This window comes from Orycteropus afer, unplaced genomic scaffold (genome assembly GCF_000298275.1).
Source record: "Orycteropus afer afer isolate SDZICR_OR568_19922 unplaced genomic scaffold, OryAfe1.0 scaffold00054, whole genome shotgun sequence".
Classification (NCBI taxonomy): Eukaryota; Metazoa; Chordata; class Mammalia; order Tubulidentata; family Orycteropodidae; genus Orycteropus; species Orycteropus afer.
In genome coordinates, this window is record NW_006921641.1 from 3,518,064 (window position 1) to 3,534,343 (window position 16,280).

General features: G+C 35.0%; 1 protein-coding gene across 1 annotated transcript in view; it reads right to left on the bottom strand.

Moving 5' to 3' along the window:
* The window catches only part of BIRC6 (baculoviral IAP repeat containing 6), a 366,321-nt gene that overhangs the window by 193,473 nt on the left and 156,568 nt on the right, over positions 1–16,280 (bottom strand). Inside the window, exons 34-39 of the mRNA XM_042780685.1 lie at positions 14,571–14,702; positions 12,849–13,064; positions 11,850–12,033; positions 11,035–11,190; positions 4,258–4,391; positions 3,484–3,637 (exon numbers count right to left, since the gene is read on the bottom strand). Coding sequence (XP_042636619.1) covers positions 3,484–3,637; positions 4,258–4,391; positions 11,035–11,190; positions 11,850–12,033; positions 12,849–13,064; positions 14,571–14,702 — 976 coding nt within the window. The remainder of the gene's footprint in view (positions 1–3,483; positions 3,638–4,257; positions 4,392–11,034; positions 11,191–11,849; positions 12,034–12,848; positions 13,065–14,570; positions 14,703–16,280) is intronic.

Genomic DNA, 16,280 nt, shown 5'->3' on the forward strand with positions numbered 1-16,280 from the left:
AATTAAATATAAACACAAAAACATCACAATGCCTTGGAGACAACAGAGCATCACAGTCCACACAAAGAAGCAAGATAAAGCAGGAGAAACAAGGGACCAGGATACAAACCCAAAACACATCCCCGAGGAAGAGGCAACATTGGAACTCCCTGATACGGAATTCAAAAGAATTATATTTAGGAATCTTCACCGAATTGAGGGACAGATCAAGGAAAACCCAGAGAAAACCCTAGAACAATTTCAAAAGATAATACAAGAACAAAATGACAAAATAGATGAAAAATTAGAAATGATACAAAATCTACACACAGAAATCCAGAAGATTAATACCCAATTTTCAGAAATAGGTAAGACATTGAATGGGCAAAGGAGCAGAATTGAATAAATGGAAGACAGAATTGCTGAGATTGAAGACAAATACCTGAACACCTCTTTGGAAAGGGATCAATATAAAAAAGATCAAAACAAAAAGAAGAAAGCCTAAGGTTCATCTCGAATACCATCAAAAGGAATAACCTATGTGTAATCCCAATTCCAGAACAGGAAGAGACAAATAAAACCACAGAAAAAATTATTGAAGATTTGCTGGAAGAGAATTTTCCTGGTATGATGAAAGATGAGAATATATCCGTTTAGAAGTCCAATGAACCCCAAACAGGACAGACCCCAAAAGAAAATCACCAAGACATATCATCAAATTTACCTAAACCAAAGAAAGAATCATGAGTGCAGCACAGGAAAAACGAAAAATTACCTACAAGGGGCAACCAATAAGACTAAACTTGGATTTCTTGACAGAAACCATGCAGGCGAGAAGACAATGGGATGATATATATAAAACCCTGAAAGAGAAAAATTTCCAAATAAGAATTATGTACCCAGCAAAACTGTCCCTCAAATATGATGGTGAAATTAGGACATTTCCAGATAAGTAGAAATTAAGAGAATTTGTTAAAACCAGACCAACCTTACAAGAGATGCTAAAGGGCGTCCTTTGGACAGAGAAGCAACAACAGCCAACAACTGACCATTAACACATATGATGATATAATCCAGAAACCAACCCAGCTATGGAAGTATCCAAATAAGCCTACAAGATTGTAAACAGGGAACTAGAGACAACAATTGACAAATAAGGACAAATATAAACCAAAACGAGGGAAAAAACTGTGTTATTACAGAGTTTTTATATGGTAGGGAAGTCAAGACAACTACAAGATAGAAACAGACTGTTCTAAACCTGGGAAGAAAACTATAAATCACAGGGTAACCTCAAAGAAAAATGATAAACCTTCACATCAAAAAACAAAGTATTCAGCAAATACTAAAACAATAGCAAAGAAGTGATAACATGATTCATAAACAAAATGAGCTCAGCATAAAAATTATATGGAACAAAGAAATCAACACCACAAAAAAGCACTTGTCAAAAATGTCAAACAAATTCATATTTGCTGATAATTATGTATCTGGCAAGGGACTTATCTCTAAGATTTATAGGGGAGGAATGGATGACCAAAATATGGTACACACACATAATGGAATGCTATGCAGCACTAAAGAATAATGTAGAGTCTGCAAAACACTGCATAATATGGATGAACTTGGAGGACATTATGCTGAGTGAAATAAGTCAATCACAGAAGGACAAATATAGTATTAGTTCATTGTTGTGGAGGGTCAAGGAAAGGTATATGCAGGGAAACTCTCTTTGTTGGCTGCCAGGGTAGAAGGGGAGGGGAGGGAACACTGCAAAAAAAAAAAAAAGAAAAATATATATATGCATCAACCCATGTCACTTTGGTCTTATGTATTTCACTGTACATAAATTATATTTCAATAAAATGCATTCAAAAAAAAAAAAAAAAGAAACTGTTTTTTTTTTGTTTGTTTGTTTCATGCCAAAAAACAAAAAAAGTTTTCCCAATATCACTCTCCTTGCAGAAATGGCTGATTCAGGGACAGGGCTAGGGAAGCAAATGATTATCCTGAAACATCAACTGTGCTAAGAAAACAAGGAAGTGCTCAAAGAATAATGAAAAGGACATGGCAAAAGGTCATAAAGACTATCTTGAAGGAGATTCTACTGGTCAATCTGGAAAACTCTGAACATCAAAATAAATAACAATAGCAAAGAATCATAACCCAAATAAAAAAGTACACAATGGGTCCCAAAACTAAGTCAACTGGTAAACAAAAAGGGAAATTTGATGAGGAACAGGAGATTTACACTGTTTCAAAGTATCTCTCTTTCTGCCAACCCATAAAAAAAAAAAAAAAAAAACACCCTATTTTAAGTGATCAAACTTAATATAATACCACCAAAACTGAGACACACCAAAATTACTTACCATCTGATAGCATACAATGAGAAAAGCTGAACTTTAATTCTGTGGTATTTCTGCCAAAATCTAATCATGAGGAAACAACACACACACTCAAGTTGAGGAACAGTCTACAAAATAACTGGCCCTTAATAGTTAAGAAATATCAAGGTCATGAAAACCAATTCTGAGGATTTATTCCACATTCTGAGGATTTATTCCACATAAAATGAGACTAAAGAGATGGTACTAGGCAATGCATGATGTTTTCACTAGCTCTTTTGAACAAAAGGAGCTCTGGCAGTGTAGTGCCTGACACATTTGACTGCTAACCAGAAGGCTGGTGGTTCAAACCCACCAGCCACTCCGCAGGAGGAAGATTGAGCTAATCTACTTCTGAAAAGATCTACCTCCTCAGAAACCCAAAGGAGGTAGCTTTGAGTTGGAATCAACTCAATGATGTTTGAGTTTGTTTTTTTTTTTTTGAATAAAGGATATAATTGGGCAACTTGTGAAACTTAAAAGGGGTCTGGGTTACACAGTATTAATGTTAATTTCCTGCTTTTGATGGAATGTGTTTCCTGATGTGTTTATACAGACAAATACCCTGCTTTGCTTAAAAAAGAAAACAAAAAATACATATACAATATATAAAACATCAGATTAGCAATTTACTCTCAGGATAAAAAGAAAAAAGTCTGTATTGTACTTGAAACCTCAGTAAATGTGTGATTATTCCATAGTAACAAAAGGAAAAAGATTTTATCTTAGGAATATAATAAATTTCATATATTCTACATGACTACAAAGGTACAAACATAATGTTTAACGTAGTTTCATTCTGTTTGTAAATAAAGTACAAATTCATTATTAAAGATAAAAATTAAATGAAACCATAATTAAAATCATTGGCAATCCCACTCAAGCCAGGGATAGATTTTGCTAGGGGCTATTTTGAGAGAGAAACAGAAGGATGGGCCATAAATAAAAGTTCTTCCATGCCAACTAACAGACAGCTCTGAATGTCACCCATGGCACAGCCGCTATACTAAGCCTCCAAACATAAACCTAGGTTCACTTTCTGTAAGGATAAAGTATACGTAAGTTTAAGACCTGGTTTAAGAATAGCATAAACCTTAGGATATAAACCCACACTTACCCTGAGATACTGAAACACTAACTGTCTGTGACCCATTCTTCTCTGTGTTTGCTGGTGGCTTTGCTACCGGAATTCCAAGACCTCCAATGTAAGGGTTGTAATTGTAGGTGCCATAATCAGCACCCCAATAATCATACCAGGTACTGCTTATTGGCTTAAAAGAAAAAAATAAGAGGAAAATAAGATTTATTTCTGACACTTCATTAAGAGTGATGCATTTATCTAAACTCAAAAAGATCTATAAAATATCCAACCCCCTTATTTTAAATTCCTGAAATCCACTCATCATCTTAATGATGTCTAGGAACGGTTCAATAATTACTCTGTTCCTCTTCTGACAAAATCTAAAAATGTTTTATTTGTTTAAAACCAGAGAAATAACAAACAACCTTAATAAATTTTGTAAGCACACAAAAAGAGCCTATCAAGATAAAGTATCAAGGGTATATCTCATTTTGAAAAAGTTGAAGTAGAATCTGCAATTAAATCAGTTAGGATGTAGTTTAAATGGCTGCTTAAAATGCGGATAATCCATAACTTATTTCTCCATGCTAATTAATTATTTTTACTAGTATGGAAGATAATATATTTTAGTGGCTATGTTATTTTAAATGGTATGGTTTTCTTTATACTATCTACAGTAATTTTATGCATTCTGAACACTGAATAATAGTTACATTTGATGATAACTATGTATACTTTACTCCTTAATTACTAATCCAAAGGTATAAGATCAAAGACTTTAACTGCACTGAATATTTTAATATATCATACCTTAAAAACTTTGGCTGCAAGAGGGTCCTTTTCCAAATCAATATCCAAAGGATCAATGTCAACTTCCATTAAATCTTGAAGTAACTCAAGATCAATTTCTTTATCTTTTTCCAAAGAAGAAAGAGGAGGTGCACCTTCAAATAATTGAAACTTACTTATTGGTGAAGTATATCACATAAAATTTAACTACTGTATCACATTTAAGGAACTCTAGTGTAGTGGTGAAGGCATTTGGCTGCTAAGCCAAAGGTCAGTGGTTTGAACTCACTAGCTGCTGCATGGAATAAAGATGAAGCAGTCTGCTGCTTCTGCGAAGATTTAAAGCCTTGGAAAACCCAGTGGAGGTCACTATGAGTTGGACCTGACTCGATGCAGTGAGTTTGGTTTATTTATTTAGTTACCTAAAAAGTTGTTTATGTGCATGTAACACTATATATAGTTCTACTGACAGAAAAATCTCTATATATCTTTACATTCAACAATTAAGCACTAGTAAGTATGTAACTCTATCAAACCGTAAGCGCACAATTAAAACACCAATTCAGTGATACTTGATTTCCTAGGAAAATAAGATCACAGTGTTAGCCCTTGTTGAATCAACGTGAATAAATTTAGCTATAAAATATAACCATTAACATTTCTAGAATGAACAAAATAAAAAGGTTAATTAGATTACATCCATTACTATAGGAACTATTACCCAATACTGAAAAGAAAAACAAAATTTCAAATTCTGAGACTGTTACTCATATTATTTTTGTTATAAACTATGTAGAATTTACTTTGTTCTCAGATGTCTCCAAATTCTAAACTAGCGTTCTTTCCTTAAACACTTTTCTTCCCTTTATTCACATCTTCTTACTCAACACAGATTTGTAAAGTGTCTAACAAATGCCAGACTGTACTAGAATTTGAATACATAGAGATTAATAAATCAAATTTCCACGTTCCAATAAACTAATAGAGGTTCAAGGGCTGGCTTGCACTATAAAAATTATACAAATCACAGTAGGTTAACTGCTATGAGAGACAGTCAAGATTTCAAAGGGAGCACAGAGGGCCAAGTCCCCATATGTGCTAGTGGTGATGGAAAACACTTACTGGTGGAAGGTCTGCTTTAAATGAGCATAAGATAAGGAGTTAATCATAAAATTCAGAAAAAGAGACTATCAGGAAAAAGGACAAGGAAATGAGAAAACTTAAAATTCAGGAACAGCAGATGACTGAAAATGACCACAGCAAATGGCATATAAAAAGTAATGACTACAAGTGACTCCTGAAAACTAAGGAATGGTCAGATCACTAAGGGTTTTCCATGCTAACAAAACATACAAAAAAAAAAAAAAAAGAGATAGAGAGACATGAGTCAAACCTGGAAATCGTAAAGAACCACCAAATTTTGTTGGTTTGAAGCTGCCCAGTGGCCTCGCAGAAGAAAGAACTGATGATCTGCTTCTGTAACATTACAACCAAGAAAGCCCTACAAGGCAGTTCTGTCACATGGGGTTGCTTAGATTTCAAAAATGCCTTGATGGAACCAAACCACCGTAACAATTTTCACCACTGCTTACCTTTAACTGTGTTTTCTAGACTGCATTTTCTTCAGGCAAACAAACTATATTAATAATTGGGGTAATTTGAGAGGATAATACTCTATTATAATGAGTATTCGTTCAAGGAATCAAAACAAAATACACTTATTAAGACAGTAACCAATTTAGCTTCTGAAGCAAAAACCAAACTGAAAAATCTAATTAATGTTATGATTTACTAACATTTTTCATTTTGAAACATTATTGTTGTGAATGTTTGGTGTTGTCAAATCCATTCCAACTATTAGCAATACTATATACAACAGAATAAAACACTGCCTCGTCCTCTGCTCTCACAACTGTTGCTATACCTGAGCCGAATGCTATATTCACTGTGTCAATCTATCTCACTAAAGTTTCCTTTTTTCCCTAACCTTCTACTTTACCAAGCATGATGTGGTTCTCCAAGGACTGGTCCCACTGGGTAATATATCCAAAGTACATGAGAAAAAGTCTCCCTATCCTCACTTCTCAGAAGCATTCTGCCTGTACTTCTTCTAAGAAAGATTTGTTTGTTCTTCTGACAATCCACAGCTTATTCAATAATATTCTCCAACACTGTAACTCGGACATCAAATTTTCTTTGGACTTCCTTACTCATTGTTCTGCTTTTGCATGCATTTGAAGTGATTGAAAATACGAGTATTTTCATGGGTTGGGTGCATCTTAGTCTTCAAAGTGACTTTAAATGGGCTTTCTGCACCAGGTTTGCCCAACGCAACACGTAGTTTAATTTCTTGACTGTTGCGTCCATGGGCACTGATTATGGATCCAAGTAAAATGAAATCCTGGACAACTTCAATCTTTCCTCCATTTATCTTGATTAGGCTTACTGGACTAGTTGTAAGGATTTTTTATATTCTTTAAGTTGAGGTATAACACATATTGAAATAAATAATCTTTTCCAAGTGCTTCAAGTACTCTTCACTTTCAGTAGGCAAGGTTGTATCATGTGCATATTGTACAATGTTGATGAGTCTTCCACTAGTCTTGATGGTGTGTTCTTTATCAAATACTCCAGTTTCTCTGACAGGTCTTCATTTTCTTCAACTTCAATTTCAACACACATATACGCAATTGTTGGCCCCTGGCCTTGTTCTGATTATTGATATCCAGCATACGGATTGAATAAATATGGATGAAAAGATATAGCTCTGACGCACACCATTCTGGATTTTAGACCACACAGCATAATCATCTTCTGCTTGAGTAACAATCAGCTTCTTGGTGTACGTACAGGTTCTACATGAATACCATTAAGTGTTCTAGAAATTCTATTCTTCAAAATGTTACCCAGAATTTGTCATGAACCACATAGTCGAATGCCTTTGAAAAGTCAATAAAATACAGGTAAACACCTCTCTGGTCTTCTATGCTTTCAGCCAAGAACTACCTGATATTAGCAATGCTATCTATCCCTCATTTCATGTCTCTTCTGAGCTGATCTTGAATATCTGGCAGTTCCCTGTTGACATACTGCTGTAATTGTTTCTGAATTATCTTAAGGAAAATTTCCTTATGTCATAATGATAATGTTTGAAAATATCCACATTCACTTGGATCACCTTACTTTGGAATGGGTACATTTATGACAAAAATGAATGAGAACTTCCAGCACTGCATTGTTTTTCATATATCTCAACTGGTATTCCATCAATTCTTTGAGACTTGTTTTTCAATAATGCCTTCAGTGCAGCTTGGCCTTCTTCCTTCAATATTATTGGTTCTTGATCACATGCCACCTCCTGAAATTGGTTCATAATCATGAATTCTTTTTGGTACACTGATTATGAAAAATTCCTTCCATCTTTTGATGTTTCCTGTGTTGTTCAATATTTTGCACATAGATTCCTTCAATATTCTCTTTAATTCTTTCAGCCTGAGAAATGCTGACTGTGTTCTTCCCTTTCGGTTTTCTAACTCCAGGTCTTTGTACATTTCATTATAATATTTTTGTCTTCTCCCTCAAGCTGCTCTTGAAAATGTTAAGTTCAGTTCCTTTACATCACCATTTTTTCCCCATTTGTTTTAGCTATTTTATGTTCAAAAGCAAGTTTCAGAGTCTCTTCCAACATAAATTTTTGTATTTTCTTTCTTTCCTGTCTTTTTAATGACCTTTTGTTCTCTTCAAGTATGATGTTCTTGATGTCATCTACCATTTGTCTGGTCTTTGGTCTTAAGTGTTCAATGCCCAATATCCATTTTTGAGACAGTCTTTAAATTTAGCAGTGATAAATTCAAGTTTGTACTTTGGCTCTCGACCTGTTTTAATTTCCTTCATCTTCAATTTGAGCTTACATATGAGCAACTGATGATCTATTCTACAGTCAGCCACTGGCATCATTCGTACTGATGATATTGAGCTTCTCCGTCATCTCTTTCCACAGATGTAGTTGACTTGATTCCAGAGTATTTCATCTAGCAAGGTCCATTGGAATAGACACAATTTATGTTGTTGAAAAAAAAAGTATTTGCAGTGAATTAGCCACTGGTCTTACGAAATTCTCATACAATCTCCAGCATCATTTATCTCACCAATGTTGTACTTTCCACATACTAATCCTTCTTTATTTCCAACTTTAGCATTCCAATCACCAGTAATTATTAATACATCTCGAGTGCATGTTTGATTAATTTCAGACTGCACAAGTTGGTAAAAATATTCACTATCTTCATCTTTGGCATTAGTGGTTAGTACGTAAATTTGAATAGTCGTATTAACTGGCCATCTTTGTAGGTGTATAAATATTATCCTATCACTGGCAGCATTTACTTCTGGATAGAACTTGAAACGTTCATTGTAATGATGACTGCAAGTCCATTCCTCTTTGTCATCACTGGCATAGTATGCCATATGACTGTCCTATTCAAAATGGCCAACACCAGTCCACTTCAGCTTACTAATGCCTAGGATATAGATTTTTATGCATTCCATTTCATTTTGACAGCTTCCAATTTTCCTAGATTCATACATCATACACTCCATGTTCTGATTATTAATGGATGTTTGCAGCCATGTCTGTTCATTCTGAGTTGTGGTTACATCAACAAATGAAGGTACCAAAAGCTTTACTCCATTTTGTATCATTAAGGTCAACTCTACTTTCTTCTCTTTTTCTGCAGTTTACATGAAGAATTTTATTGTTTATTTGATAGATCATCAACTTAGTCCTCATACCTACCTCAAACTAGAATTTCATCTTTCCATGACAATAATGAAACAAGGAAGAAGCAAATAAGAGTAAGCTACTCAAAAAAGAGAACTAACTACGCTAACATGGCTCACTTTCTTTTAACAGGCAAAATAAAAATATATACACTCTAGAAGGCACCAATGGGTTGCCATTAAGAAATTCAAATGTGATCTTGAAGAATGTAGGAAAATCCAAATCAGCTGTTTAAGAATTCCTGGTGCTTCATCTCTTGGCCACTCGTTACATCTTGACATGGGGGAAGATTTCATCTCAAGCACTAAGTTGATTTAGGATTGTGTACAGGACCAAACTGCAGAAAAACATCAAATACTGCTGAAAGCATCTATCAGAGGAAGGACTTTATCTTCCAGGAGCTCTAGACTAGCACCACCTCCTGTGCTCACATGGCTAACTTTATCCTTTGTGTTCTATTTGGCACAGCAAGTGGCAGTGTCCCCACCATCTATGATGGTGATGCAGGCCCCGAAAGTGGCTTTTACCACTTTATCCATGAGGGCTTTGGTTCCCCGGGCAAAAGCTTCCCATTCAAATAGCCCCACAGGTCCATTCCACACAATCTGCTTAGCCCATGCGACAGCCCTAGCATATTTCTTACCGCTCTCAGGACCACAGTCCAAGTCCATTCAGCCAGCAGGTATGCCAGAGGCCAGAGGCTTGGCCAGTCTTAGCATACTCATCAAACTTGTTAGCAGTGACAAAATCAACATGCAAAGTAATCTTCACACCATTCTTCTCAGCTTTGGACATGAGGTCTTTGACAATCTTGGCTTCCTCTTCATCAGAGAAGATAAAATCTCCATGTTATTGAGTACTTTAAGGAAGTAAAAGCCATTCCACCACCAATAATCATCTCATTGACTTTGTACAGAATATTACTCATCAGTTGGATCTTGCCTGCAACCAACCATAGTTCCGCCAAAGAGGTCACTCTGGGCTCTCCAAAGCCTTGGCAAAGTAATTCAGCTCCTTCTTCATCAAGAAACCACCAGCACTCTGTGGCAGATTTACTACCACCATGAACTGTGGGCTCACTAAGCAGTGCCAAAAAAGCATCATTGGATGCATAGTTTGGAGAGTGAAGCCTGGAAGGCTTCTATTTTGGCTGGCATGGCTTTAACCTTGTCTCTAGAAGCATCTTTTCCCTTTCCTTCTTCCTCCACATGAAAACAGACGTTCTCCAGCAGGATGACAGAACCAGCAGCTGGGTCAACACAGGCTTTCTCCACTTCTGGGCCCACAGAGTCAGTCATTCAAGAACAGAACATCCTTGCCCAGCAAAGTTCTGAATTCTACAGCAACTGGCTCTAACTTGTCAGGCATGGGGACACCATCAGGCCAGCCCAGGTGGTTCTTAAGAAAAACTGAATTGGCTCCATTGTCCAAACAGAATTTGATGCTTAGAATGGCAGCTTTGTCCGCTGGTTGTTTGTTATCTGGTTGCTCTTCATAGGAACATGAAAGTCCACTCTCATGATCACCCGCCGTTTCTCTTTCATGTCCAGTTTGTCCAGAGTAAGCCTGGTTGAGATATCTTGGCAACTCAGCAGAGAGGACTGACTCTGGGCTCAGAAAGCAGCAGCAAAGGGTAACTGTGGCAGCAGAAAAGTGTGCTCAAGGTGCATGTTCAACTCTACTCTCTTGAGGCAGCTCTTCCCCAGTCTTGTTCTGAGTGCCATCCAACCTCTAGGGCTCACCTTGCAGCACTGTGTTCTGATTCTATCCATAAGGTTTTCATCAGTCAGTATTTTTTAGAAGTAGATCACCAGGTCCTTCTCCCCAGTTTGTGTTAGTCTGGAAGCTCCAATGATTCCTGCCCATCATGAATGACCGTGGTAGTATCTGAAACACCGCTGCATAGTTTCCAGCATCTCAGCAACACCCAAGTCACCACAGTATGACACAACTGACAATATTTCCACTTAATAGAAAAGAGTTGAACAATAGTTAAAATAAAACTGAAAACAATTTACCTGTTATATCATGCGTCAAAGGTTCATCTATAGTTTCTAATAACTGAACTGAAGACTGCTGTAGCGAGTCATCCGAGTCACCAGCTGTTGCACCTACATCATCACCCACTGTTCCTTCCTCCATGGCTTCTGCAGCTACTGGAGCCAGCAATTCTCCTACATGTAAGGAAACATTCCTAAATGCTTTAATAATATATACAAATGTATTAAACCATATTAAGTATGGTTTAACAAATTATATCTTATTTCTTTCTCTAGTTTAAAAATGATAACATATTAAGTTTAAAAGACTGTGTAGGACTGTGAGGCAAGTCCCCACCTACCCAATGAAATGATAGAACCCACTACATTATCTTCAAATGCCAAAGACCAGTAGCTAGTAGAAGAAAACACAAAATGCTTATGTTCAAAATAGAATCATCAATCTAATCACTTTACATACATTAACTCACTCATTTGTCAAAATAATCTTATAATTAAGGTACTTTAATTTACAAATATAAAACATAATCTTACTTTGCAAATAGAAACACTGAAACAGAGAGAGACTGACTTCCTCAAGGTAACATAAAGGACTAGTAAGTGGCACACCACATAATAAAGCACAATAGACACTAACCTCATGCACGTTTAACAATTTAACTCCTCAATCACAATTTTCAACATAATTAATTACAAAAGTAATTATAAATGGTAGCGACTGTTTTAACAATAAAGAGTCCATTTTGTGCCTTTTCATTTCCTTTAAAGATTATCTAGTTGGCCAATGATATGCTAATTTGGACATACCCTGTGAAATATGAATCCTGACAAACCTGCTAAAATATCCTGTAGCATACATGTTAAGGAATACTGAGCCCAAGCACCACCCCAAGAAATATCTCCTCTATTGAAGTCAGTTCCAACCAAAAGTAGTAAGAGTCTTTCCAGTTGGGGTTCATTCACAATCTCACACAGATGAATAGTTGGCCTGGTGGCATTTGCAATGCGTGCAAGAACCTGTGATACATTTAATAAAAACATATAAATGTTTAAATATCAATTTCCTATATTGGGGGGAGGGAAGGAGAGAGTATCTACCAATACTTGAGTGGTGGGGTAATCACTTTAAGTGAGATATGCTTTTGGTACCAAAATAATTATTTGAAAGATACTGTGATGTATCTTTTGATCACAAAAGAACTGTGATGCCATATATCATATATTAAAATCCGATTAAAAAATCTGGGTGTTAACAGTTAGAAATAATTTCCATAAGCATTGACAATGCTACATGAAAGTCTTCAGGGCATTAAGTCTTTTATTACTATAATTTAATACTAATTTATGTATCTCCTATTTTACTTAATATATCAATAAAAATATTAAGTTGAAGATTAATATCAACATAATCTACATTTGAAATTTGCATTAATCTAGTGTAAGTAGATTAAAACACAAATCCAGTTTAAACATGCATAATTAACAAAGCTTTTAAACGCTTTCAAAGTACATTTTGAAAAACTAAGTAACTTCATAAAAGAAAAACCAATAGAAGTAGTATTTTTCTTAACCAAAAATCAATTAAAAACTGCATTCTTTCCTGATTCTTTTTCTCACAATAAATAATTAATGACTATTAGTTTACTTCAGTAGTGTTCTACTGCTAAACAAATGGTTGGTGGTTCGAACCCACCAGCATCTGCACGGGAAAGATGACCTGGTGATCCGCTCCCACAAAAATTACAGCATAGGGAACTTTATGGGACAGTTCTACCTATAGGGTTGCTGAGTCTTAATAAACTCAAAGCACACAACAACATTACTTTACTTACCTTACAAACAAATAATAAGAGATCTGCATGACATGTAAAATCCATGGAGAGAAGAAACAAGACAAGCTTCTGGACTACTGAGATACAACGTTCGTGGGATAGAGTAAACGGAAGTGGTTCTATCTCCGGACTTTCCTTTGTTGTTGTAACTTCTGTGTCTAAATTAGAACGGGACCACTCGGCTGTCCGACGCAGCCTAATCAAATCCTTAAAGTGCTGCATGCAGAATTTTATAATATGTAAATCAATACTGAGTAAAAATTGTTTCATTACAAACTTATTTTAAAAAGAACAACAATAATCATCCAGGAAATTCATAACTTCAAAAGAACAAAATTTTTAGGTAATATTAAGCTTCAAAATGTAACAATTATTAAAAGCTATACAAACAACATACTTTGCAATCTATTTAGAGTAATATTTGGGATATAAAACAGACTTTCAGTAAAGTCAATCTCTATAGACAGGATTATTAGGCTAAATTTAACATACTAAGTGAACTTTACCAAAATATCTGAAATATAATTCATATAAACCAATAAACTAGGTGCCACAGAGTAGATTACAAATGGTAAAGAAAGCTAGTATGACTTGAAGTTTACAGTATTAATTCAAAGTATTTCAAAATACAGCTGCAATAATCAAAACAACCTGGTACCGTTACAGCAACAGACATGCAGACCAGTGGAAATCTGAGTCCCAAAATAAACCCACACAACTAGGGGCAACCAATTTCTGACAAGGGTATTAAGTACATTCATGGGGAAGGAGTCTCTTCAATAAATTCTGCTGGGAAAATTTTATTTCCATGTGTAAAAAAATGAAATGTGATCCAGACTTCACGTTATATACAAAAATAAATTCAAAATGGATTAAGGATCTAAATGTACAAACAAAAAACATAAAACTTCTAGAAGAACCAGCGAGGCAACACTGACAAGACTACCTTTGGACAACATATTACGTGTCACTAAATTGTGTGAGTACAAGTTACTGAAATAGTGTATGTTTTGAGATGTGAATTCTAAACAACAAAATAAGTAAAACTAAGGGGAAACATCTCTTGAAATAATTTTATATTTATGAAAAGACAATGCACAAACTTGCTACTTAAAATTGTTTTACGTCGAATTTTAAAAATACTTTTTTTTTTTTTAAATCATTTGAACTTAATATTTACTTGGAAAGGACATGCTATATATTTGAGTCTTTTCAGCACCACTGGATGCAAACCCAGTTTCCCTTCTACGCCTACCCTCAAAAATCTTACAAGAACATAATTAAAGGGAAGAAGAAATGCCAAATTTTTCACTTTACATATTTATTTTAAAGACCAACACAATGATATTTACGAACATCCTATACATTTTTGTATTATAGTATGAAACTAACACATAGTATCAACAATGTCACATTAGTGAAAGTACACATTCCACGGAGTCTTTTGTGTTCAATTTACTGGCACATTTTGCAATTTCAAGATAAAATACTGGAAGCATCAAGTTCACATTTATCATCTGTTACCTTGATTGACAAGTTACCTTATCCTTCCCCCTTCAGAAAATTCTGCTTCAGAGTAGACTGATTTTCCTTTTCGTAAGCAGAATAACATATATTTAAGTTCCTTGGTGATTATTAAAGATATATAAGGATTCAAATAATTAAAATACTGAAAACCAAAGAATTTTGTGAGATAATCATATTGAAAATTATACAGCATACCTTTGAAGTTGCCTGTTTTAGTTTTGCTTGTTCTACCAGAAGTTTATATGATGAACCTTTGTTACTCTGTATTTTTTCTTTTTCCATTTGTTCCACCAACGCCTTCTGTTTTGCCTTTAGTAAGTTAAGTTGCTTAAAAATAGAATAAGTTAACAGATGATTATAACCAATGTTTAAAAAAAAATAAAAATTTTCAGAAAAATACTCAAAAGTTCAAAAAATACATTCTACTGGAGCAGTCTGTGATACCTCAACAAGGGAAAAAACTAATGAAAATCTTACAATAAACTACCTTAAAAACAAAAAGGTAAATAATATCTTCATAGAAATTTTAAAACTAAGTAATTCCCAAAAAAATCTAGTAATATAATTTTAACTTTGTTTATGATTAAAGAAAAGTCATTTCTCAATTCTGATTTCAAGCTCTCAACATTTTCAGTTGTTATCCATGAAGGCAAGTAACTAGAAGATTTTGTTGGATAAACAGATTGTGGAACATTCTAATACTGAAATAGTAGCCAGGAATGAAAAAGAACAAATTACTGATAAACACAGTAACATGGATGAACCTCAGAAACATGATTTTAAGCAAAGCCAAATATAAAAAAGTGATTATTATATGATCCCTAACTATACTTTAGGAGCTCTGGTAGCGTGGTACCTAAGGCACTTGACTGCTAATCAGAAGGATGGCAGTTCAAACCCACCAGCCACTCCTCAGAAAGAAGGCTGGGCAATCTACTTTCGTAGTGATATTGCCTCGGCAACCCAAGAAGGGGTCGCTATGAGTCAGGGCCGAATCAACAGCACATAATAACAACAATAATACTTTAAGACATCATTTACAATGGGAACAAAATTCAAAAACATAAAAAAGACCAGGATTATTGGTGGGAAAGAGAATGGTGAAACCCCTAAAACTGGCCCTCAGTCACCATTCTGGCATGGAATGGGGCTCACTCATGTGTCTCAACTCTTAGTCGAACAAAAGAAAGGACTATGAGCTGAACATTACACCAGCGAGATGCACTACGGCTTCAATCAGTCAACCATGGGAGATCAGAAGGGCAGTATTTGCACAAGGAGAAAGCTAGGCAGACAGGAACATAAAGGTAAGGACACAAGGGGGAGGTAGGAGGAGAGGTGTTATATTGTTACATTGTGGGGACTACAATCAAAATGTACATGAACTGTTGAATGTACAGCAAATCTTTGTAAAACTGTACCCAAAACACAATGAAAAGTTCAAAAAAAAAAAAAAACCCAATCATTTACACAGTTAAGATATACAAAATCTGAAATATCAAAATAAAAGAATCTCTTAAAGAAAAAATTATGATTATAGTGAAAGGAAGAACACAGAAGACACAAGGTAACAACCTACATAGGGTACTATCATAATTTAGAAATCAAGGAAGTCCTCTTTGAGGAAGTGAGTATGATTAATGCACAAAAAGTAAGTTTAGTTATCCAAGCAAAAGAGTATGGGGTTAGAAAGAAAATACTATTTAGCACATGCAAAAATCCTAGATGAGAAAACAGAGTGAATTTTCTACAATCTCCAATCAATATGGCTAGAGCTTTAAACCAAAATCAAAATCTCAAACTAAACCAGAGGGTCAGACCATGAATGTACTAAAGCCTTATATTAAGGAGCTTGTCTTACATCAGAAAGTCAATTGGAAGCCACTGAAAATTTTAAAGATGGTG